General features: G+C 39.8%; 1 protein-coding gene across 1 annotated transcript in view; it reads left to right on the forward strand.

The window, feature by feature from the left end:
• The first annotated feature begins 3,035 nt into the window (after positions 1 to 3,035).
• LOC121529249 (trinucleotide repeat-containing gene 6C protein-like) overlaps positions 3,036 to 22,871 on the forward strand; it is an 86,575-nt gene continuing 66,739 nt past the window's right edge. The window contains 4 exon segments of the mRNA XM_041817024.1: positions 3,036 to 3,086; positions 3,088 to 3,239; positions 18,168 to 18,270; positions 20,718 to 20,739. Coding sequence (XP_041672958.1) covers positions 3,036 to 3,086; positions 3,088 to 3,239; positions 18,168 to 18,270; positions 20,718 to 20,739 — 328 coding nt within the window.

Genomic DNA, 22,871 nt, shown 5'->3' on the forward strand with positions numbered 1-22,871 from the left:
GTGTGGATTTAAAACCAGCTGTCTGCGTCTTGCTGAGATAAATCCCAGACAGCATCATCAGACGACCTGATTGCAGCTGTGATGGCTCAGTTCAATGTTAGAAGATGGCCTCTTCATGCCAAATCTTTGTCTGAGCTGGACTCAAGGTTGAGCAAAAGATAGTTTGAGTCTGACATACAGTAACACCATTAGCTTAGCAGTATAAACGGCAAATGATATTCTCTGTCTTAAGTCTGCAGACAGAAAAATTAAAAAGAAACCATAAAAACAACAAGAGAGGCTGTAAATCTGTGATGCAAAGAGCAGCACAAAATCTTGACTGTAGAACTGAAAGATCAGGCTAATATATTTGTAATCCTCAAGTACAGGTTTGTTGTATTCCCTCTGTGATTTGCACATGTACAAATAAAAACTGAACAAATGATGATTTATGAAGTGCGGGGAGTTTGTCTGGGAGTTTCACTGCCTGAGGAAAGAAGCTGCTCTGATACCTCTGAGGATGCTTCTGTGTTTCCTGCCAGATGTTTGAAACACTTTGGAACAATTATCCCTAAATATCATGAACTATTATTTTTATTTAAAGGTCAGTGGTTCAGTCTTTTCATAACCCCACCAGGGTTTTGAACAGACTGCCTGTAGTGTTGATGGCAAAGTTGCCGTCTCTGGTATCATCCAGTGTTTTTATAGAGTGCGTGTCTGAGCTGCGTGATTGTGAAAGGTGATTTATGATGCAGCGCATGGGATTAGAAGGATGAGTGTGTGACTATGAGTGTATTTGTAATTGATCATTCTGTATTTGTCTGCTCTTCTTTCACTGTGTTGCTGCAGGGCTCCCCTGGAAAAGAGACCTCTGTCTCAGCAGACTCTCCCTGCTAAAATAAAGGGTAAATAAATGATGAATTAAAAACAAACGAAACATGAACATGTGCTCTTAGCAGGACAGTTTTCTCAGCTGAAAAGGCCATAAAACATCCGGTCTATTCGAAATTTCAATGCATTTTATCACTTGATGTAGTAAAATGAATGTATGTTAAAGTTCAGGAGTGACTGAACCTTTTCAGCTCTGCTTCCACACCGCCTGTTTTTAAATCTAACCTAAAAATCCACTTTTATTCCCCAGCTTCTGGCTCTGCTTAAGGAGATGACTCTTCATCCTCTCCTCGTCTATTGGCCTGAATATTTTCATCTTCATGTCCTATTGTTTTTAAATAGACCTTTTAATATACAGTATGTATATATATATATATATATATGAAAACTGAAAATGATTATATATATATATATATAATCATTTTCAGTTTTCATCATACAGCACGTTGAATCCCTTTTTTTGTTTTTAAATAAGTTTCATTAATAGTTATAGATTGGATTAGATCCTTCATAAAGTTACCAAAGTATATATATCATGCAGAAGCATTGGTGTTGTACAGTATATATGCAGGGATGTTGACTATACCCACTGTTTTTAGTCCCCATAGTGTAAACAACCCACTTCTCAATCCTCTCTGATGCACTTCACTCAGGATATGCTCCTCATTTCCTTGGACGCTGAAGGCTGATCTGCCTTACTCTGTTTCTAATTGGCTAAAACTTGTTAATTACCTTCGCTGGCTAGTTTGGTATGAATACAGGGTAAGCCAATATGAGGCAGAGTGCGTCAGTCACACTCGGCTCTCTGCCTGTAGTCAGGCAGCAGGGGTTCAGTGTTCAAGTGCAAACACTAAAGGCTCATTTTATTTTTGAAGAAGGGTGCATTTTAAAACAGTTTCTTCCTGTCATTCTTAGTGGAATATAATTATTAATTTTTGATGAGTAAAATATAAAATTCTGGCTATAAAGGTATAAAAAATATGTCAAAATTAAAGAGTTAAATTTCTGTATCAGTGATCTGAAAGGAAAAATATTTAAAAATACATGTTTACATTTTTATTTTAAGCGTCATCTTGACTGAATAATTACAAGCCTGTCGCATTATAACTGGATTATGGTTATTGAGAACTGATGCTTACAAAAATACATAAATCTGGCAATAAAGTTTTATCCATTATCAGAATAAATCAGTTTATTAACTGTGAAATCATTTTACAACATTAATTCATGTCCAAATATAACTCTTGATTTACAAAGTGTAATTTTGCCTCCAAATCTCAGTCAAGGAGGAAAAAAATATCAAAATACAAGGTTGAATATATATATTTTTTCAAATATTTTTTATGTTTTAAAAGGATACTGTCAATATTTTATGTCTTTATGTTTATTAGTTAGTAAAAATTAAAGAAGTGTACAGTATCTAAGTTGGCTAGAAAGTTGATATCACAATTAAACATGTAGTATAATAATAATATCATGTCTAAACTGTTTTTTACATATTTTATTTGCCTCTGAAACATGATTAGGCAGAAGAAAATAAAAATAAGATATATTTATATATATATATATATATATATATATAAAATGTATTCAACATTTAATTGATAATTTAATAAATTTGTTTAGCGAATGTTGTTTATTGAGTTATTGTTACAGATTATTGATGTATACATTATAAAACCCGGGCTGTTAAACCATAAACATTATAGATAAATTGATAAGATTACAAAACATGCAATCCATGTCTAAATGAGTGGCTATACTGCAGTATAAAATGCATTTTGCTTTTGAATCAGGATCACAATGACATTAAAATATTTATTATTAAGTATTAGGTTGTGCAAAGCTCTTAAATTTAACTTCGAATGAAGTAAAAACAAGAAAACAAGAATGACAACATAGGAATAATCTGTATTGTAGAACATCGTTCTTAGTAGAAATTGCGCCCTCTGTTGGTAGAAAAACATACTGGGCTCCATGATGATTAAAATACTGAAATATTCATCCCTACAGGACATCTTCTTTTTGAACTCGTAGTTTACAAACGTAAAAACTCGTTTTCGTTCTTTAACTCGTAAGGAGTGGGCTCGCACGAGGCTCCACATCTGCCCGCTCGAGCGCAGCAGCAGAGAGGGATGGAGGGCAGAAAGGGTGCTGCAGTTGTCATGGAAACGCCGAGGGGGAGGAGGGGTGGAGCGCTGGGAGGGGGAGAGGGACCAGTTTGTTTTGTTATTGAAGGTCACGTGGCCAGGTGAAGCTCCGCCCCCCGTTACCACCGATTCAACCGTCGCGAGCTGCTGCTCCGGTCAGTTACTACAAAATGGCTGCAGAGGCTCCGCCGCCGACGAGAACCTCCTGAACGCTTCACGGTAGGCTTTATTAATCCGTTTGGCCGCTTAGCGACGCACATTTGCACCATGTCGGTTTATCCTGTTGGAAATATCGTCGAAGTTAAAAATGGCAGCTGTGAGGGGAATGGAAATGTTTTCAGCTCAGCCCACTTTGGCATCAGTGTTTTCTTCACTGCGAGTCTCTTTATAACACTTATCCGACCCTTTTACTTTGTGCCTTGGTTGCTAACCTTTGCGTTGATTTTATTGGTTGTATTGATGGATGAGTTAGCTTAACTAGCACAGAGGCTTCACAAATAATTCAAGGGCACCCTCTGTTTGGTTGCTGTTGGTGTGTAGGAGAGTTGACATGGATATTTCTGCTGCTCAGTCTCACTAAAACATGCCCCAAGCTGCAGAGAGCTGCCTAGTGTTAGGGCTTAGAGAGTGACCGTGTTAACTAGTGTCTTCCACCTGAATGCGTCTGTGGTTGTCGTAGTTACAACAGATGTTAAAGACGGGTAGTATCCAAACGACTACCTTTGTGTTTCGTTTTTTAGTTTCATAATAAAGACTTTTGAATGTGTCAAACATTAAAACAAAATAAACGAAATGACATTCGTAAGGACAGTCAGTTTTCAACATCTGCTGTGACTACGACAGCTACAGGCTCATCAAAGTGCAAGTTGCCAGTTAACACGGTCACTTTTTTAACCATAACACCTGGCTCATCTGTGCATCATCTGATTGAAGAACGCTTAAGCGAAATATTAGTTTTTTATGTAGTTCCCTTTAGCAAGACTATCTGTTGATTGTGCATAATATCCCTTTAGCTATATACTCAGTTTATAGGCGGTGGTTTTGCGTTCGCTTTAGAAGAAATAATTGTTTCTTTTTTGGAGATATCTGGAGGATATTGCATTGACAGAACCATTGGAAATGTCTCCCAAGACTAGGTAATATTTAGAGCATAGGTCATATTTTAATGATCTGTAGTTTCTAAATGTACCAAAAACCCTAACTTACATATTTGAGACATCCTTAAGCAAGCAATGCATTTGTTTTAAATTGAAGGCGGAGTGTTGCAAATTGTCTAGATTGTACAAAAAACATGCAGTCTTAAACAGTGCAATATTTCTGTGCAGTTTGGACAGTGAGCAGGAGGTTTCCTGTCATTTTTATGCTTAAAAACAAGAGAGTTCCAAATATTTAGTACCTGAAACTTATGTTTTTGTTGCTGTAGTGTCAAAACAGGAACCAGTTTCATTAATTTTTTACTAGAATCATACCAAAGTTTAAATTCCTGGTATCCTTACGGCTCTGAATTCTGTTTGCTAGATGTATATCTTCCCAGTCCTTGGCTTGAGCATGAGAGAGTTGGGTAAACCTTGAGATAAGATGCATCAGTGATTGCTTCCTGTGTTCCCTTCACCACAGAGGCAGCCCTCATTGCCCCGGCTTCTTGCTACAGCTTGATATCCTGTGGTGTCACACACTCCTGGAGGAGAGGGCAGTGTTCAGACCGGGCATGCCTGCACACTCGTGCATGGAGAGGGCAGGCTGACGTCAGTGTGGAGGCCCGCTGATTTACTAATGTGTAAATAGAGTCCCTAATTTGGGCTTGGGACTGGCAAGGGATGAAGCGATGGTGGTGGCGGTCGAAGGGGAGGGGAGCAGGGGGGGTCTTTTCTGTCCCTGCCGGGTCAGGGGCCCCAGTCAGCACCCAGGCCTCTGAAAGAGGCAGTGTGTGTTCACAGAGAGGCGCCAAAGGGGGCTTGATAACAAAAACAGGCCACTAAATACTGTCATTACTATAAGGCTTAGGTCATAACCTCACTTGGAGTCTAAAACTCATGGCGGCTTTTTGCTCAGCGCTGGACACAAGGTCTGGGGGGCTTTCTGCCAGCCTGGGGTGTTTAGTTTGGCGGGTTTTTTAATGTCAGTGATCAGAAGCTTAGCCAGAGTTTTCTGTGAAAACAAAGAGCATGCATTCTGTAAAGAGAGCTTTATTGCAGATAAATTGGAAGGTTTTAAAGTTTGCATATCCCAGTGACATTCATGCTGTACTCAGGTCTGAGTGCACAGACTGCTTCATTTAGGGATGCACAATATTACTGTCATTATATCAGTACCAGCAGATATCAGCTTTTAAAGTTTATTATTGGTATCGTCGGATATGAAAATTTCTGCCAGTATTCAGCTGTAAATATTGGCCGTATGAAGCAATAAGTAAGCAGAGTTTTAGGCTGGACCAACAGACCTGTGTCAGCTGAGGCCTGTTCTTTACTCATCCTCATTCCTTAAACTTTTAAGTCTGTTTTAAGGACTGAAATTTGTTCATCCTCAAGCTTTAAATTGTTTTAGCCCTGAACTAGCCTACATTTAGATATAGGCATTGATATCAGTATTGGCTAAAATTATTTTGTATATTGTCATATCAGATATCAGCAAAAATCCACTATCCTGCATCTTGGATTTTGATAACACTGCAACAAGGAAAATTTCCATGCATCCCAAATATGGAGTAATTTCTTGTTTCTTGTAACTGAAATTGCATGCCCACTCATGCACAGATTTCACAAAACCCCAAAATATTTTAACCAATATATCAACCATATGTGCGAGCAAGTTTGTTAAGTTTCAAGCAGGACCAATGGACCTACAGTAGCGTAAGTCTTTTTCTTTGTTCATCCTTAAACTTGAAATTGTGTTAAAAGAAGTGAAAGTTCTAGGTCTGAACTACATTGGTATCAAATACTGATATTGGCAAAAATTGCAGATATAACCAGATATATAAAATACATCTGCATATCGGAAATAAGCAAAATCTAATATGCATCTCGGATTTTGATAACACTGCAACAAAGACAGTTCCAATGCATGCAAATATTAAGTAATTTCTTGTTTCTAATAACTAAAATTGCATGCAAATTCATGCACAGATTGCACAAAACCTGTGCAATTTGGTGCACAAACACCGCCAATTTCTCATGCAATTTTCGAGCTCTTCTCTTGTTTGCTTTCAGAAGCTTCTGTTTAAAAATATGACTAAAATATGAACTTTTGATGCATTGTACTTTTAAATTCAAGCTGAAAGGTGATGTTGCGTTCAAGGTTGGCTTGGTAAAATGACTTTTAGGCTAAATAAAATGTCAGGATGTGTTCAATTGTAACGGTGAGTAAAATAAATTTAGATTTTGTTGAGAACGTTGAACAAATGCAGCAGTGAGAAAGATTTTTTCTGCAATATGGAATAATAAATCTATCAGATGGAACTATGACCTTTTAAATTTTTTAACTAAAGTTCTACTCAGCTTACAATGCCTCTGCTCAGGATGTATTGTTGTTTCCACCAAACAATCTAAAGTATCAATAGTCATTTGAATAAGGAGTATCAATAAGGGTTTTGATACAGAAAAAAACCCTGTGCTAGATCAGAAAGTTTGGTAACTTTAACTTATTTAATATCAACAGCTTTTAGCCACTTAATTTTGCTCTTAAAGTGCACAAGATTGATGCATTTAACTGTGAAATGTACTCATTTTTCTTCAGATGGGACCCCCCTAGATGTAAGATATTGTACTGGAAAGTGTCATCAGTGCCATTCCTGCAGCATTCTCAGCATTAACCAAATTCTTGTTCTCTGTAATGAAATGTCAAATATTGCTATTATTTTTTGGTGAAATGCTCCTTTAAAGAATATTTCTCATTGTCCTTTGCAGAAGTAAAGTCCATCAACCCATGATCCGTCTAGCTGCTGCTGCTCAGAGTTATGTGAACTCCGCCTCGAGTTCAGGCTGTGACTTCACAAAGAAGCTTCATGTCATTTGATTTATGAAGCCAAAAGAGGAAACAGGAGAAAAGTAACATGGTTGTAGTTTAAAAACACATTTTCAGGAGTTTTCTTTGATTGATTAGACTAATAAATAGCCAGCCTGCCTCATAAAAAGCGTTCCCCACTTTCAAAGCGTAAAACTGACATTAGGACTGAAGGCAGTGCTTTTTGGAGCACGTCCATACAAGTTATTTTAGGGCCTGTTCGGAGTGCCAGGAGAGCAGCAGCATAAGTTTCTCTCTTCCTTGTCGTCAGGCCGGGTCAGAAAGCATTAACATGACCACACTGAGAATAGCTTCAAGTACTTTAGAGGATGCAATCCTCTTTGCAGAGAACAAGGACTTTGTTAGTGCTTACTTAGCAGTTTTTAAACCCTCACACAGTTAGAAAGGTAGCTCTGACTGCGTTGTTCTTTTGTTTTTTGTTGTTGCATTTGAAAACCTGCTGAACAATGCTATATTTGATGTTTTTCAAAGGTTGTGGAAAAAGCAGGGCTGCTCTAAAGTGCGTCTGCGCAGAAGAGCAGAGGGGGCTGCACACAGCCGTAGCAGTGGCAGCGGCTGCTGCTGCTGCTGTGGTTTGCTAGCGAGCGCTCTCCCAAGGGCTCGCCGTGCTCTTGTTTGGCTTGCAGCGATGGCATTCCTGGCTCTGTGCCCAGCGACTGCCGTCTAGCACCCCTTCCCCCATCTCTTGCACATACGTACACAAACCAGCCCCATCCGCTGTAGCCCCCTCATCTTCATCACCAATGTGGGGCAGCTCCACATTTACATACACACACTTCACCTTGCACACCCGTGCACTTCATCGCTGCTCTTTTTTTTTTTTTACAAATTTTACACCTGCTTTTATTAGTCTGTCCTTGGTCTCTCTCCAGTCTGGCTGTTTTTACTTTTCCTTTTTTCCCTCCTTTGTCGGCACAGAGCGAGTGTCTGGTTTAAAGAGGGACACCAGGCTCTAATCCCGTTGTTCTGACAGGAGGGTGTAATTCCACAACAGAGCTGAGCTCATTGACCTACGTCCTTCATTTCGGCACGGGATGTACTACCTCACTACAAACGGCTGCTCGTGATGGAGCTTGGGCCACTATGAGTAAATAAACATATTAACCACTGCACTCCTGCCTCTTGTAGGGTTGTCATGATGCCAGAATTTTAAATTTAGATCTGATGCTGGTAAAATATAAAGGATATTGATGCTTGTTTTGATTCAGGACAACAAAAATAGAAGTTCTAGGCACCCATTCTAATTTAATTTCTTGTTCCTAACAAATAGAAATTGCAGGCAAGCTCCTGCACAACATCTAGATTGCACAAATATGTTGGCATATTGCACAGATACTGTAGTTGGCACTTTCACATCCTGCATAGCATTGAATGCATATGCAGTGTTTTGCTTCTGAGATGTTGCCAACACTTATCACCAGTTAAACAATCACAAGATGCTGCTCCAGGCAGTTAGTAGCACCAGAAGCATCGGTGTCAATGAAACCCTCTTGAGTGCTCTACTGTAGAATGTATTAATCTGTTTTGAACATACCTTAACTGCACTAGATGTGATTGAGGGTCAGCAACAAAACAAGATGATAACACTGATTCCTATTGCAGAGCAATGACTGAATGCAAGAGAAGCAGAGCAGAGCATTTCCTTTGTGTTGCACTGTTTCCCCCTCATCGCCCCGTTCCTCTCTTTCACTCGCGTTGAGATGGAGAAGGAGCAAGGATAGAGGAAGATTACAAGGCATCAGGAAAGTATGATAGAAATATATTCTTGATTTTCTTTCACTTTTCTCACTATGCAGAGCTTTCAGCTTGTCTTACAAAGTGATAATGGTGCATTAATCATATTCCCATCTGTATTTGCAGTGTTACGCTCCAACTAGTGCAAAATTACTCGGCTCAAAGCAGTCAAAGGGTCATCAATAGAAAGTCACACTTAAACTTGTCCACATTTATAATGAAAGCGCTATATGTCCAGCTATTTACAAGGGGACATAAAGAAAATTAAGAATTTAACAGATATTTAGCAATGTGAACAGCGATCGTCATGATCGTAACTTTTCGCATCTTGTATTTTCCTTTTTGCATAGATTGACAACCTTAGCATTTATTTCATGAATAACGTTACTCTAACCCACAATTCCCACATAGGACGACTGTGCCGCGCACCGAAGCGCCGCCAGTTTGGTCCAACCGACGGTGAGCGACCTCGCCCACTGGAAGTGAATCTAGAGCGCTACGCCACAGTGCACAGCCCTGATCAGCAGGAAGAGATCACAGGAGAACTGTGAGTTCATGCAGGAATAGTATATCAACAACAGACTATTTTACCTTTGGGGCTTAATTTATCGTCCTTTCCGGTATCAGTCCATGATATTATTGCTTCCTCCATATGGTGAGTACATTAGGCAATTAAAAGGTTAATGTTTGCTTAAAGGAACTGTGTTTTATGCAAAAATTCTTGGCTAAATATCCCCAAAAGTTAACTTTTCATTGTCAGTGGCGCTGTTGTAGCTCTTGACCCGCTGACCTCTCGGTGACCTTTTGCTCTCGCTGCAGGATGAGATGTAATGTTGATATAGTGATGATTTACAATTGGAAGTCTGTGCATTGCGTTGTATTTTGAAAGAACCGGATATTCTACACTTGTGACTTCCTCTTCTAGAGCTTACTGATCAACTGGTGTTGACGCGGTTTGGCAGCGGCCGGTGTTGAAAATAGACCTGCAGCGTATCTCGAACAAAGCGGAGTGAAAGACTAGAAAGGGAGCAATGTGCTCTGCAGTACGGTTCGCCAGCGGTTCGCGGTGCGTTTGCTGTATATGGAAATTGGAAGTAAATCGCCTCCTGGCATCATCAGGGGTGCCTTCAAATTGCTTTAAGTTCAACTAAAAATTACCATGAATATGCAGATCATTAGATATCATGGAGTACATTATCAAAAAAATTTTAAATGCCCTTTTCCTGAAATCATATTGTCTGGATTAGTGAATAATAGACTTACATCAGAACCCACTTCCCAAGGATCATGCATTTTTTTTAAATTAATGTTTTCATAAATTTTACTGGGGTGACTTGAAAATTTTCAAATCTTTAAAATGATGGAAATAAAGTGCACAAAATAAGGTAAATACGCTGGCAACTTTTCAGTTTTACCACTAACTCAACAACTGCAATGGGCTGCTGCAGTCACTTATGATGGCTGCAGAGGCTCTGCTGCCGAAGTGAACCTCACATAAACATGATGGATCTGAAATGTTGCTGTTTTTATGCAATTTAGACTAAGGATGTTCCTAAGCGTCTATTTCCGCATTCAGCTAAACACTCATTTAAATTTAGTTTCGTTTAGCCGACAAGCCCAAAGAGGAGAAAATCCTTTAGAATACAGTGAAATTCCTCACTGGGCAGGTGTGATGTGAGCCTGATATACTCTGCAGCACTGATAATCAACTGAAGGCCTAGGGGCCACATCAAGCCCCCCCATAGCCTCCCATCCAGCCCCCAGAAGCTCAGAAAAAGTGCTGAGGAAAAAATATTGCTGTATTTAGGGTATTTTTACTTTCTTTCCTTTTTAATCCTGACAGATATATAAATAACTCCAAAAATAGGTGAAATATAATTGTCTTAATGTTTGATCAGTTTTAAAATCCAACTATTACTAACCATTATTAGCAACTAAAATGCATGACAAACTTACTCATAAGTCCATCCTTGTTTAAAGCAGAAGAATTCTGTGTAAATTTAACTATTCGGGGGGTTGAGAGTTAATTTCTCCCTGAGCTGAGTTCACTGCTAAAGGTTAAAAATAAGGTACATTTCAAAGATAATACTATTATTTAGACAAAAATGCTTCTTTTATTTGGTGCTTAAACTCCAGCGAGTATTTACAGCTCATATAGGCAGATTTTTATAGCCAAAATGTTGGTTGTAAATTTCAGCAGAAATGTCAATATCTGACAATACAGATAATTCATTTGATAAGCTAATATCTGCCAATACCAATATCACACTGAAAACATTGGGCATCCCTCGATGCTGGTGTATAAATGTAGTTCAGGTCTAAAACTCAAGTCCTTAAGACACAGTTTAAAATTTAAGGAATGAGAATGAACAAAAGAAAACTTCAGCTGATGTACGTCCATCAGTCCTACCTAAACTCCACAAACTTATTTGCCCCCATGGCCGATATTTACAGCTGATTTACCTGCAGAAACGTTGATATCTGCCAGGGCTGATGATTCACAATTTATGCTAATATCTGCTGCTGATGCACTCTGATGCATCCCTAGATTCAGTTCTATAAAGACTGGACTTGTTGATCCCATAGATCATTAAATTTATAGCATTCAAGTAGCCTGTTGCTTTTTTAAATTGTTTATAGAGTTGATTGTTCAATGTGATGAGATTGGTATTATGTAAAAGCCATAGTTTTTATAAGATGGGGACCACTGTCCATGTTTCTGTCATGTCTACTCACACAGCAGTTTCTGCCGCTCTCAAATGGCCAATAAGATCCATCACTACAACCTTCCCCCTCACTGTCAGTCAGCTCTAGAGTCCAGAGGAAGAGCATCCACCAGACCAGGCAGCTGTTTGGAAATGAACCGGCAGCTTTCATTGAGGGAGACTCTTTCTGTCCTGCTCGGGGAGCAAATGTTTCTTAAACTGAAATCAATTTGACATTTTGCTCAGCGCTCACTCTCGTCATCGGCGTTGGAGGCCGACAGCAGCTCACATTAACTGGAGCATCTCTCTTATCCTCTGATCCTACATGACACGAGCCCCACTGATGCCTTTGAAAGGAGCAGCACCAGCTATATTTAGCATGGCAGCTGCACCAGCAGGTTCCCTTTCCAGCCTCTTGGAGGTGAAAATAAGTTAACGATGTGGATTGGTCGCTATGTGTAAGGAGGCTATTTGCTTTGTGTCGAAGTGAATTCCAACAACCTAATCTGAGGCACGTAATCTGGACTAAGATCCAGTTATAAAGCAGCTCTGTTTGTCATGCAGCTTTCCTCTTCACGGGCCTGTAGAGCTGCAGGAATCGGCTCTTAGCTTCTGCAAACATTGAAAGCATTTGCTGAACTTGCCAGGAAAGCCAGTGTGCACGTCATTGATAGAGCCTGGAACTATATTCTGTGTTACTATTGATACCTAACAGAAATATTTTTAGTCTCTTTTTTTATTTTCTGGCTTGATTACAGTTGCTTATTTACTCAATAGACAATCTGGATTAGAGATCTCCCTGGTATAGAAATCACACCCTGTTGTGGGCTTTCCTAAAGGGAAAAGGACTTGAAGTGTGCTACAGTTTCTAATGCACGCAATGAAGTCCACAGTGTGGTGTTTCTTTGCAGCCCCATAGCTCTTTTAGCACCACAAGTTTTCACCATACAGGGTTAGCACTTGTGCTAGCTCTGGTGACTTTTGTAAAGTCCAAACTCATAGCCATAGAGCTGTTCTGCCTACCTTTACCAGTCACTTGTTGTCTTTAATTGTAGAGTCTTTTCAATCAAACCAGCGCTCTGCAAGCTTTATTTACTTAACAGTGTACCGCTGATTCCTTTAATGCAGGATTAGGACCTAATTAGGGAGGAAAGCTCATGAAAAGTGGCGTCAGCTCCTGCCAGCCTGGTCTGCATCATTGGGTATCCTAGCACGTTACAAACCATGAAGCAACCACCTGTGATACGCAATGAATGGGATCAATCAAATCTTGTGCAGTTTGTGATGGTGGTGGCTGCACTCACTAGGGATGTGACGAGATCTCGTGCCATGAGATCTTGTGAGTCACAGGATTTCTTGTGGAGGTGGAAACTGTCTTACAAGATCAATATTGCATAAATAGGATGAACAGCAGCTGCCATGACAGCAAATAATGCCAAATTAGAAACTACAAAGACGCTCCTGACACTTTAAAATATTTGGCATGGCAGCTATTGAAGGAAAGGCGCAGAGCCGTACCCCTTTCAGATTATCGCTCCCATCCACTCCTCCTTCCCTGCACGTGCTACTTTGGGACACACATGATCTGCAAATGCATTTTAAGTTTGTCCTAATGGTGTAAAATGATAAAATGCTGCTCCTAAAAACCTGGGCAGAGTCCCCGTGAGGAGAATCGTATTTATTTAATTCATGAAAGCATGCAGACTCGCTCAAAGAGTCGCTGTATGCTACGGTGTAACTTTGATTCAATCTCTGCTCCTGTCTCATTCTCATCTCACGGTCTATGTCAGACAGACCTTTTATCAGCTGTAAGCTACATGTAACATCAGTCAGAAACTTTGTGTTTTTTAGCACACCAAGCATAGACTGTGGAAAGAATTGGACGAACCTCGTGTGACGTCAGCCGTCTGCTTACTACAGGTGGACTCGAACGGCTCTTAAAACGAATCCACGGTGGCTTCCATATTGAAATTGCAGTCTCAACTGAACTTTGGATCAACCTACCGGCCTGCCCAATAAGCTCGATTTCCTGTCAGCTAGCTAGCTAGCATTCTGATTGACAGAAAGGTAGCTTCTGCCTGTCGAGCTATCTGTCAATCAAATGAGACACACCAATCAGTCTGCAGTGAGCTTTTTCCTAAATATAATCTAAACCGTTGTGGTACAAAAAAATTCATCCCCTGTACAGTGAGAGAGCTCACAAAGACATTAGCTAATGAGACACGTTTTGTAATCCAGGATGTAAACAGGTTTATTTCTAGTGTAAAAAAAACAGCTTTTTAACAGTTATCCAGACGGGACTTCCATTGTTCCTGCAGCCAGCCTCAAGTGGACACTCACTGTATTGCAATATAACTATATAACTCCCCACATGACATCATGAGGGGAGAATCTGAGAACAGCTTGTTTTTTGAAAGATGGAGAATGAGAGGGAAGGAGGGAAATGGACTTTTCTGGTACTTGAGGGAATTTTGGATAGATAGATGGATGCCTTTATTGTCATTGCATAAATACAAAGAAATTGTACATACCCCTCCCAGCAAAACCAGGCACATATTTTTGTTAGAAAAGCCTTAAAAAGTGATTTTTGCATATGTTCCCTTTAAAACAAAGTCTGTGTGCTGTGGTGAGTGCTGTAGAGTGCTCTGTTCACTCGAGAAAAAAAAAAAAGTTATAGTCTCAAATTAACGTTTGTTGTCTTACACAGGCACAGGAGACAAACTCACACTCAGAAATCAGTGCACATTAACCAGAATTAGAAAAGTACACAACTACTGTACTCAAGTAAAAATACAGTTCCTCTGCTTAAAATTTACTTAAGTACAATTACAAGTACTAGTCTGTAAATCTGCTTTAGTCAAAGTAAAATGTATCTGATTTAAAGTTTACTTTAACTACTGAGTACTTAATCAGGAGTTGTACAGTTAAATTTGATTTTTTCTTATTGGCAAGACTAAGAGACAGATCTCCAACCAATAATGCCTTGAAAATCTGCGACAATGTGGGTCTCCTCCTGCAAGAACAAAGCAGAAAGGAGACTTCATAGCAATGCAATTCATACTGATGAAGAAAATGCTCCTGCATCCTATAGGAGCACCTAAAGTCACCAACTAGAACTAAGTGGATAACCTCACTCAATCAGTGTATCTCTATTTTTTTTTTTTTTTTTTTTTGATTTAAGATTAAAGCTAACTGTACACCCTGTGTCTAATGTCTGTAGGGCTGCTGTGACACCAGAATGTTAAACTTTTATGTCATTGAAGTGTATTGATATCATTTTCTCTTTAAAAACCTTTCAAAAATAGAAGTCACAGGCACCAAATTCTGGGTTATTTCTTGCAGTGAATCGTCAAAAATTGCAGGAGAACTTCTGCACATCTCTGTCCAAATTGCAAAAAATATGGGCAACATAAAGATAGTGTGTAGGAGTTTGCCTACAGCTTTTAGATGCTATCAATCACTAAAGTAACAGACTGTGTTGTCCTCAAACACCTGGTGTGTAAAGTATTGAGTTTTTACGATTTTGACAACCTTACATGTGACAACAGAGCTGAAGAGGATAGACAAAGAGCTGAGAGACAAACACTGCGGGGTCTGATCTTTACAGTGAAGAGATCCTTCCCCTGGTGACCTGTTAACACCTGTTTGCTAGCCGCTCAGTCTGACAGCAGAGGTGGCCGTGGCCTCTGGGAGACGGGGGCAGCAGCTGCCGTCAGCGAGTTCACAAAGCGTGGCTGCACACTTCGCAAGATTAGGTTGGAGAAACTTGTCTGCACTGTCTGCAGTAAATGTCTGCCCACATTGTTTTAATCATTGTTAACAAGACAGGGGACATGAAATATTGCAGTTGTCTGTAAACATCTATATTAGGAGATTATTTTTGCTATAATTGGAGGTGTCAGGGCACCAGATTTTGAGGCCTTGTTTTTCTGCCCAATTCATTCAAGAACTGCAAACTAACTCATTCACATTGTCTACACTGATTGTATGTATGCATTGGCAAACTTTTGGTACCAAAACATTGCCAATGATTGGTAGAGATGCAGTGATTGTGGTAAACATTGGCCAGCACCAGTGTTTGAAATAATAATTAAACCAAGATGCTGATACTGATATGAATGATTTCCATCACTCCTTTTTGTGCAAAACTTCCAGCATGCCAATATCAAAACTTGTATTTGACCATGAAAACAGATCAGGGTTTGTGCTACATGCTGTGTTTGTGCAGCGGTCAGCATGCAACGCCCACATTGGAACAAATTGAGTCAATCTGTGCAGTTCTCCAGCTTGTGCTCTGGTTCATCTCCGGCACATGCTAGAAGGGCCTCTCTATTCTAGTCAATAAATCTAGTTTCATTTTCAATTTTAGCCTCCAACGATCATGAAAACATAATTTAGATTAAATGATCACGTTGCCACATGTTGTGTTTCTGAGATAGCTAAAGACGAGGAGAAAAAGGCAGTCATTGGTTAAGGAAAAAGAAGTGAAGCGTTTTAGTCCTGTTGAAGCTGGTTGTAAGGAGTCAGACCTGGAGCGATGCAATATGTATTTATTCCTTTGAAATCCACACAGATGCAGGTGTTCCCAAATAAGTGAGTGATTGAGTTAAATAATTGTGATGCCAATATGATTATGATCACGATTGTTGCTATAGTTTAACACCCCTAGTGCAGTCTATTTTCAGTGGAGCCCACTACCAACACAATGCACAGACTCCTAAATGTAAATCTACTCACTATAATAATAAAAAATTTATATATTTATGAAATGCTTCTCATAAAAACACAAAGATACTGTAGATCTTTATTAATATAGCATCCCAGCTTGTGGCACAAGCTGCAGGATATCAGGCTGTTAGAGGGTCACAGAGGTGACACAGTGTCCTGCACAAAGAAAAGTTAATTTTTGAGGTGGAAACCCACAGGATTTCACATAAAACCATGTACTTTCTAGAAAACATAACCCTTTTAATTTCCTAGTATACTCATCCATGGCAGAAGCAAAAAATTCCCAGTTTAGTATCAAAACAATCGGCAAATCAACCTCAGAAAGGCAGAGAAATCTGTTGCCTCTCTACATTGGCCTCCCGCCTCCCTGCATTTCCCCTGAACCTGTCACATGACACTGGGATCTCTTGTCTCCAGCTGCTCAGGGCTTCACGCCAGGCATCCAGTGGGCTAGGGTGCAGGTTACTGGAGGAAGACTGCAAGCTTGCATGCAATGTTGCAGACACAGTATGTGGAAATTCAGGGTTATTTGATTCAGCAGAAAGGTGTACTAGATGCAAGTATTAAACTGATAAGCTACAACAGGTAAGCACTGGCTGCTTGTATCTGCCCATGCTGACGTATTTTCCCATGGCTGATGTTTGTCAGTATATCAGTGCAGTTTGGACAGTACTCTCTTTAGTTTACAGCAGCTTTTTGTTGAAAATATGACTAAAGACCTGAACTTTTTTCAAAAGTTTCTATACTTTTGGCAACTATCATTCATTGTTTGAAATCATTAAACAGCTACATTCTCTAAAGCTGCTCATCTTTCACATATTTGTTGTGCTTATTGAATTCACCATCAAGTTCAAAGAGCATTAGATCAAGGAAAAGGACAAAGTATTTTGTTTTTGTATTTTTGGGCAGTAAAACCTCCACATGAACCCCACGCTCTCATGACTTGCTTGCAGCCCTTTCGACTCAGTTACTGAATTTTACGCTCTGATTTGGAAATTTCTGATTCTTTTCAGTTTTTTTTTTTTTTTTTCGTTTTTCTTATTGAATGTTCAAAACTTAAAAGCCTCATCCCAGTGCTTCAGGGCGCTGTCTGCCTCCACCTGACTGCTAACCAGGGCCTCGGGGAGCACTTGTTGCCTGGCGATGGCACACATTGCCATCGCCTGCAGTAGCCTGGGAAAACACTCACAGTTTATGTATAATTTCACATTCAAGGATCGTGAAACTATATGCCACTCTGTATATTTTCAGGCTATTCTCCCGTTGTCTCAGTGCTTAAAAAGAGTCGACTCTAGGTTTTATGTGGGTTTTTTTTTTTTGTGAGAGGATTGAGTTGGTAAAGGAATAACACGTGAAGTAAAGCAGCATTGTTGGGTTGTTTTAAGTAGTTTAAGAGTTTGTGAACATTTTCTGTGTTGGTCAGGGCAGAAAAGATGTTTGATGTAGTTGAGTATGTGTAAACAGATGAACTAGGTGCATAAAGAAGTCTACAAACCAAACTACTGCTTGGTTGTCTTCTGCGGTCTTCAACACCGTCAGTAATGTTGAGGTTTATTTGGCTCGGTGTGCGGCGTTAATGGCGTCGTCCTTGTCTTATTTGCCCCCTCTACATCTGCAAGGCCTCCCTAATAGTTTCCAGAGCCAACCCCAAAGACCACCAACTTTAAGAAAAAAAACGCCCTCGTGCAGTTTCAAAACATCACATTTTGTCAAGACCTGATGTTTAAGAGTGCAAAACAAACCCACATTCTTCTGTCTGGTGGTTGTATTACTACTAAACACACGCTCTTGTGTGTCGCCACCGCCGCCATTGACAAAACTGACTTCACCTTGGACAGTTTCAACTGAGCATTGCAGCTAAATAAACAGAAGTAAATCACATTTTTTAAGTGTTTACCTGTCAAGGCACAGTATCTCTCTCCTCACAGCGACCTTTCTTTCTTTTGTTTTTGTGTTTCAGCTGTGAGAAGAAGCAGAAAACACAAGAAGAGAACCATTTGATGGAAGATAAGAAAAAGAAAAAGCAAGACGAGAAGAAAAAGAAAGAAGGTGCTCAGAAAAAGGTGAGACGCTTTCACTTCCTTGACATACACTTGTATTTGAGCTGAGACTGCATTTGCATGCCATTAAACCAAAACATCCTTATTGTGAATAAAACCCAGAGAGAAAGTTGATTCATGTGGGGGAAAATCCCTGCATGTCGGAGAGAAATAACCTGCTTCGACTTCAATTTTTCCTCAGGCAATCTTGGGCTGTTTTCTCAGAAATACTCCTGAAAATTTCCAGAAAACTTGTGCTTTTATACTGATGTTATGTGCAATACAACGTGCATAATTTTAACAGAGGAGGGAAGAAAGCCTGCTTTCTGACACAAAACATAATAAAGAATATCTTCAGCCTGAGTATTTAGTGCAGCATTCGTATGTTAGTTAACTCAAACTTTACACAAAAAATTTGCAAGGGAGAGGTGGCAGTATAAATTCTAGGTAAAGTGAAGAACTTGACTGTTTGCGTCCACTCATGCAGGGAGATTTCAGGAGATTTTTGCAAGTGTGGAAGCACCTGTATGGCCCATTCAGACTGAATGCATGGCAGCAACGTAACAGTAGTGCTTGTTTTCTTTGAGAGCTAACATGCAAAAGACTTTTGCATCTTTTGACCAGAATAGACAGAAAATGATAACTAGATAGCCATATTTACTTTGTTTTTGCAGATATGCATGCACACATTGGTCAAATATACAAGATGAACTGGTGCAATTACAGTGTGCACCTTTCATTATAAAAGCCCCTTTGGCATGGCTTTGCACAGAATGCTTTTATTCTGAAATTTTACTGGCTTAGTTTAACAATGAATCCAGTCACTTTTAGGGAGATTTAGTGCAGTAAAATTTATGAAGAAAGACAGGGCTGTAACAGCAGCCATCATGCCAGCCGGAGCTGACAGAGCCACAGCCGTCACGCAGCAAACATGCCTTCAGTCTGACGGGGCCTTATCCAAAGCTGCTGTAAAGCTTGCTACACACAAGATGATTTCAGGCCTCATTTTGGGCCTGAAATGGAGCCTACCCCATCTCAAATCCTAAATATCAAATATGTCTGATATTCATAATTGCAGAACAGGATGTTTAAGGAATACCTACAACAGCCAATGACAGCGTACCAAGGAGCATCAGACCTGGCTGTTGCATACTTGTGGATCTTACAGACATATCAGTGAACATGAGCAGAACTGTGCCCTAAGCCTAGTGAAACGGTGAAAATGAAGGACCCACTTGTTTTTATCTCTGTAAAGTGTCCTTGAGTGCTGAGAAAGGCGCTTAAAAATAAAATGTATTATTATTATTATTACTTTTGAAACTGTGGCAACAACACCAGTGCCTTTGAAGAAGGTGTTACCGCAGTGCATAAAAGCTTTGCCTTCTTTACAGCTATTGACTGATAATGCAACAGCTTGATATCACAAGTATCCATCTGTCAATTCACTCTGTGCTTTGGAATTGTGGGAAGGCAAGAGATTACAGCAGCTCCTGGCTCTGCTGATCCTCTTTTTGCCTTTGTTACTACCTCTGAAGGTGGAACAAAGGGAGAGGGGATCGTGTTGTCCCCTCTTTATGCCTCCACGATGTTCATAGTGAAGCTAAAACATCACAGAGATAATAGGTTAATGCCTTTTGCAACTCACCTTTGATCACATGTGTTTCTGGGAGGTCTAGTACCTGTTGAATCTCTGCTAGTGAAATCCTTTCTGCAAACATCAGGTGTGTGGCCTCACGGTCCATCTGAGTCAATCTAGTTTTTGCATTCGTAGGATTATGATGTTAAAATCATTCCTCATGTCTGTGGACTCCCATGTTTCAAAATTCAGTTAAGATCAGAGAATCGTCTGGTGTGCAGCCAGCCTGGCTCAGTCTGTTTCTCTGTCTCTTGTCTGCTCAGGCATTTTCTCTGCCGTTGCATTACATGCATGACAAGCATGTTCATTCTCAAATGCATTTACCAGAGCTTTTATGTAGTTCACATCTTTAACCCTGGAGCCCCCTATCTTCTACCCCTCCTCCCCAGCTTTTCCTTGTGTGGGTCATCTGTTTTCAGTGTTAACAGGTTAGCCTGCTGCTCTCTCTTAAACATACATATCCTTGAACCCACCCTCCTGTGCTGCTTAAAGAATCCTTAATGTACGAGGGGAGCATTTGTTTTATCTATTTTCACCTCCAGTCCAATGAACCCGTTCACCTCATGCAGCAATAGGAATGTACATGAACCTCTTAGCATTTCAATAGATGAGCAAAAGCAGCCTCTGAACATTTTGTTCTGACTGCCCTGGCTAGTAGCTCCAGTGCTGTTGTGCAGCTGGCGAGCCAGCCAATGCAACTTAGATGTTTATGGAGCGTTAACATTGAGACCCACAGTTTAAACACAAGTGTTGAAAAGATTATTGATTCTTGATTAGAAGTGTTTCTGAGTGTTCTCTCTGTTGCTGACAGACTTTTTTTTCTCCTCTGTTTCAGGCCACAGAACAGATAACCAAAGGTGAGTTGTGGGAACTTCTGTTAAACTTCTTTATCCTGTTTATTTTACAAGCTTCATATGGATATCTCAAAGTCTTTAAAAAACCACCTTTTTGGCCTGATGAGAATCTTCCTTGTCCTTGTGTTAAAACATGCTGCAGTTTCTTTCATTTCTTGCAACGTTCTCTGCCATGAAGCTATGAGCTGATGATTTTATGTCTCAAACAGGAGGCTTTTTGCAGCTATGTTTATATCAAGACCGCAGACACACCCCTGTTAACATTAGGCTTTTATAGATTACAGTCAATAATAACATTTATGGTGCATTTTAGAGCGATGAATCTAACAGAAACTAACCTAACAGAACTGGCCTCAATTAACATGATATCCTCTGTACACAGGCAATGATCTTAAAGCATGCAAAAACCTTGATGATTACATTTCTGTCCCTGCAAACCCCTCTTTTTGTTTAGTTTTTTATTTGAATTTCAAATACTCATCAGACTATACAAAGAGACATTTTCAAGTATTCTTCTGTTTTCAACATCCCATTCAGGTGTAACATCCCCTGCAAACAGGGTCACATTTTAAATCATAACACCGCTGTTTGCCAGCATTACCATCAGCCCATTCAGGGCCTTTTGCAAAAGAGACATTGCTATGGAAAACGCTGTTTTACATGACTCAAAATGATGCAGGCATCTAATATAGATTAAGGCTTTCTAAGCTTCTTATGTACAAAATGTGATTTACAAAGAGTGCTGCAGGGAAATTTGTGGACAAGAACATTCATTCAGCACTGGTTTCTAGTAAGTAACATGTCTCTTTTGCTGCCCAAGCCGTGGCAGGGCTAATGAGGACTGATTTTGTGACATCACCTGCAAAAGTCTAGTCTATAGGTAAAGGTTGTCATGTTTTTGATTGTTCAATACTTTCCAGTGTTGGTGCACAATCGTGATGTCAGGCTATACAATTTCATAATTGCTCAAAAGGCTGCAATTATTGTTGCATTAAATAGTACTGTAAAGGTTTGCAAAAATGCCTGCATAAAAACTTTTAAGTTTACACTAATGCCACTACTGCGCTTTTCCTTAATAACCCAGCAAGTAGACTCATGAAACCATTTATGTTTTATATTGCAATTGCAGTCACAGTGTGCAGTAATATCTGGATGCAATGATTCTTCGGCATTGTCAACAAATAATGACAACTACATTTGTCAGCAGCAACAACATTATCAGTGAGTTGTTGGATGTGTATGCTAAATGCGCACATTGCATTGTTGTCCAGTGCGGTCATTGATGAGAAGTGAGCCATTTCACCTCCTTACAATCTTTGCTCAGAGTTGCATGCAAATCAGCGACCGTGACGCAACACGCTAACAAATATGAGCTAATGTTGGAGCCGATGCAGCATCGCCGTGCCCCAAAATGAATAAACACATAAGCATTTACACCCAATGCTGCCAGATGCAGTAAAGGAGGAGCAACTTGTTGATTTATGGTAGGAGTTTAAACAACATGCCCTGTTAAATGTACCACAGTTGAACCAACAAGGAGAGGAGTTGGACTAAACTTACTATCACAATGGAGGTAGCCGGTAGCTAACAGCTAGCCACATTTGACCATGTCAGATTGGATGTTTTGAGAGTGGAGTCTTATTGCACAGGCAAACTCTATGATGTCTGTGTTAGATATAGTGATGAATTTGTGCAGTTTAGACAATGTGCATAAGTTTTTCTTGCAAATTTAAATACTTTAAAACAAGAAATAAGTTAATACTTGGTGCATAGTAATGCTGTTTTTGTTGTAATGCTATAAATGTTGTTTGATTTTTACTAATATACAAATGTTTAAAATCCTGGTATCTTCTACAGCCCTGCAGTAGGGAGACTTATTGTGCAGCTGTGTAAATTGTGTCCTCATAATAAGACAGGTACTTCACCAACAGGATTGCTTTTCTTGCCTCTGAGCTTCAGTTTGCCCTCTGTTCTCTGTGGGGAATTTTGAATAAGAAGCATTAACTTTTATGATCATATAACATCTTGGCGGAAGCAGCCAGGTGGTCCAATCTACCTGAGCCAAAATGGAAGCCATATTGCTCAAACAAGACTAATAAGGAGCACAGGGATGGTGCAGCTGGTACAGTGGACTC

This window comes from Cheilinus undulatus, linkage group 21 (genome assembly GCF_018320785.1).
Source record: "Cheilinus undulatus linkage group 21, ASM1832078v1, whole genome shotgun sequence".
In the NCBI taxonomy this organism is placed as follows: Eukaryota; Metazoa; Chordata; class Actinopteri; order Labriformes; family Labridae; genus Cheilinus; species Cheilinus undulatus.